The 3,401-nt window shown below is 40.7% G+C and overlaps 1 protein-coding gene across 4 annotated transcripts in view; it reads right to left on the bottom strand.

The window, feature by feature from the left end:
• Positions 1-3,401, bottom strand: part of Ndufaf6 (NADH:ubiquinone oxidoreductase complex assembly factor 6) — a 24,419-nt gene that overhangs the window by 12,237 nt on the left and 8,781 nt on the right. For all 4 annotated transcript variants that reach the window (XM_031366633.1, XM_031366634.1, XM_031366635.1 and 1 more), the window contains one exon: positions 1,805-1,861. In XM_031366633.1, the coding sequence (XP_031222493.1) occupies positions 1,805-1,861 (57 nt within the window). The remainder of the gene's footprint in view (positions 1-1,804; positions 1,862-3,401) is intronic.

Genomic DNA, 3,401 nt, shown 5'->3' with positions numbered 1-3,401 from the left:
AAAAAAAAAAAGAGTACTTGCTGCTCTTTCAGATGACCCAGGTTCAATTCTCAGCATAATGTCTATCTAAGATGACTAATAACCATCTAACTCCAGTTCCAGAAGATTCAATCCCTTCTGATTCCTTGGACAATGTGTACACATGATGCATGGGTATACATGGAAACTAAACACCTATACACATAAGTTTTTAAAATCTCCAAAAAATAACAATAATAATAATTTAAGAGCCGGGGATATAGCCCAGTGGGTAGCATCCACAAAGCATGTGGATTCAAGCACAGCATGAAACTAGGTATGGCGGCACAGACCTGCAATCGCTACACTCAAGAGGCAGAAGCAGGAAGATCACAGGTTCAAGGTCAGCCTGCACTACACAGTGAGTTCAAGGACAGCCTGAGCATACACGAGACCCTGTCTGGAAAAATAATAAGGAATAAGTAAATAAAGCAAACATACATTTTCCTGACCATGATGTGTGATAAACATTAGGCCAAGGAGGACACTGACCCAGAATGCATCAACTACATTGCATTCTACAGAATGCATCGACTACAAAAATGGTGCCAGGGCACAACTGGGCCAGACTTCAGTTCTAAGAATTTAACAGCAATGTCTATGCAGGGGACTTGTCTGTCTTGGCTGTCTGGTCTTTACTTCTTGGATATACACCTAAGCACCAGGATACATAAATATATGAGTAAGACAGTCTGGCAGTTGATGACATCAAGGAAGGAGTTATGTTAAGGCATGGTGATCATACATGAAGAAACGGGTCATGGGCTGGTGAGATGGCTCAGTGGGGAAGAGCACCGACTGCTCTTCAGAAGGTCATGAGTTCAAATCCCAGCAACCACATGGTGGCTCACAACCACCTGTAATGAGATCTGACGCCCTCTTCTGGTGTGTCTGAAGACAGCTACAGTGTACTTACATATAATAAATAAATAAATCTTTAAAAAAAAAAAAAAAAAAGAAACGGGTCATGTTAAGGCATGGTGATCAGAGTGTGGTACTGTGATTATGCTCTCAAAAGGTGCTCTTCTGGCTACCTTCTTATCCACTCCTCTAGTTTATCTGGTGCTACAGATTAAAACTAACATTGCAAAAGCTCTACCACTGAGCCACATCTCCAGCCCAGAAAGTCTTTTTAAGACACATGTGGCTAGGCAGTGGTGGCACACACCTTTAATCCTAGTACTTCAGAAGCAGATACAGGTAGATCTCTTAGTTCGAGGGTAGCCTGGTCTACAAAGTGAGTTCCAGGATAGCCAGGGCTACACAGAAAAACCCTGCCTCAAAAAAACTAAAAACCTAAAACAAACAAATAAACAAACAAAAAACCCCAAAATATAAAAAGATACATCTGTAGTTGCTGATCAAATAATATGACTAGGGTTTACTTTTTTTTTAAAAGCCAATGAAGTTAAATAAAGAGAGCTAGAATGTACATGAAATAAAATCAGATATCTGGGCATGGTGGCTTATGCCTATAACTATAGACCTTGGAATACACATGTGTGTGCGCGCGCGCACACACACACACACACACACACACACACACACACACACACACGCATGCGCGCACACAGACGCTTGGTGCTGGCCTTCTGTCCAAGTGCTGGTCTCTTCCTGACTCCAGGGAGAGAGGGAAAGGAAGTAACTGATTGTGGAAAAATACGTCTGTTCTCTAAGTTTCCTTCCTCCAAAAGATTAATATGCATACAAAACTTTTCCTCCATGAATAATTAACCTAAGGACTAGGAAGGGAAAACAATTTAAGACTTGGATAATTCCAACTTACTCTTTCATCAATGATTCTCATGAGCCACCTTTTAGTTAGGTTATGTTTCTTGACAGCCTAAAAAACAAGAGTGTTAAGACATTTTTAGAAGGTACTAGAAATGCCTGCTCTAGATATGAACAAAGTACACTGCAAAGGTAGGTAAGGCACACTTGTCATAACTCATCAGATAGGCACTGATGTTGAAAAGACATCAGGAGACAAGCAATCATCCCAGACGGCACGTCAGGTCATTTTCTGTAACGTGACCTTTCTTCCCGCTGTACTGGCACACTTAATAGCCTACTTTCTTTCTTTTTTCTCTTCTTTTTTTGAATGTTAGGCTCTTTTTTTATCTTTTTATATTAAAATATAATTACAGCTGGGTGGTGATGGCACATGCCTTTGATCCCAGCACTTGGGAGGCAGAGGCAGGTAGATTTCTGAGTTCGAGGCCAGCCTGGTCTACAGAGTGAGTTCCAGGACAGCCAGGGCTACACAGAGAAACCCTGTCTCGAAAAAAACAACAACAAAAAAAGAAACCTTATCTCAAAAAAAAAATATATAAATAAAATACAACATTTTTCTCATAGATAGATAAATAGATCGATCGATCGATCGATAGATAGATAATAGATAGATGATAGATAGACAGACAGACAGACAGGAAAGTGTCCTTCTAGAAGTAATACTTTGAGGACACATTTCCTCTTAAACACTCCAGCCAAGAATCCATAACTTATACCTAATGAGAAATTATTAGACAAAGTGAATGTCCAGAGAGAAGACAAGTTAGGATTGATTTTACTTCTTAAGAAAATGTCAACAGGTGCTGGGCTATATACATCCATAGGTAGAGTGCTTGCCTGGTATGTGCAAAACCCTAGCTTCAGTCCTTAGTACCACAGAAAACAAGAAAAGTCTATGCCACTGGGGGTATGGAGAGGCATGGCTGTAATCTCAGCACTTGAGATGCTGAGGCTGTAAGTTCGAGGCCAGCCTGGGAATACATGGTGAACTCCAAGCCACCTTGCTAGAGTGAGACACAGAGTGGGGTGGGTGAGTGAATTTACTGAATTTACAGGCTGTTCTAGCTATATGAGAGACTTGTCCCTATTTTTGTGGGGGGGGGGGTGGTGCATATTTTCTTCTAAAAGGGGTGTTGTCACACAGCCTTGGCTGTAACTTCTATTCCTCCTGCCTCCACCTCCCAAGCCTTGGGATTAAAGTAAGTATTACTATGCTCAGCTGGAAAATATCCTCATTCTCAGGAAATCCCAAAATATTTAGATTTTAGAAATAATATAACACACAAATGAGTTAGGAAAAATTATTACATATGTATATATATATACATATACATATACATACAAACACACATGTGTATACATATGAACACATTAAGAGGGAGGAAAAAGGAGACACAAACTGCAGAATACAGGAGAAGAGAGACACTTGTAAATGAGTAATCCCAACTGGGGCTATGGCTCGATCATTCTAGTTTGCTTCCTGTTACTGTGATAATAAAATACTCTGACCCAAAGGAACTTAGGGAGGAAAGGGTTAGCTGACTCACACTTCCAGGTCACAGTCTGCCAAGAAGGCAAGGCAGGGCGGC

This window comes from Mastomys coucha, unplaced genomic scaffold, assembly GCF_008632895.1.
Source record: "Mastomys coucha isolate ucsf_1 unplaced genomic scaffold, UCSF_Mcou_1 pScaffold14, whole genome shotgun sequence".
In the NCBI taxonomy this organism is placed as follows: Eukaryota; Metazoa; Chordata; class Mammalia; order Rodentia; family Muridae; genus Mastomys; species Mastomys coucha.
This window is presented reverse-complemented; position numbering and strand designations above follow the sequence as displayed.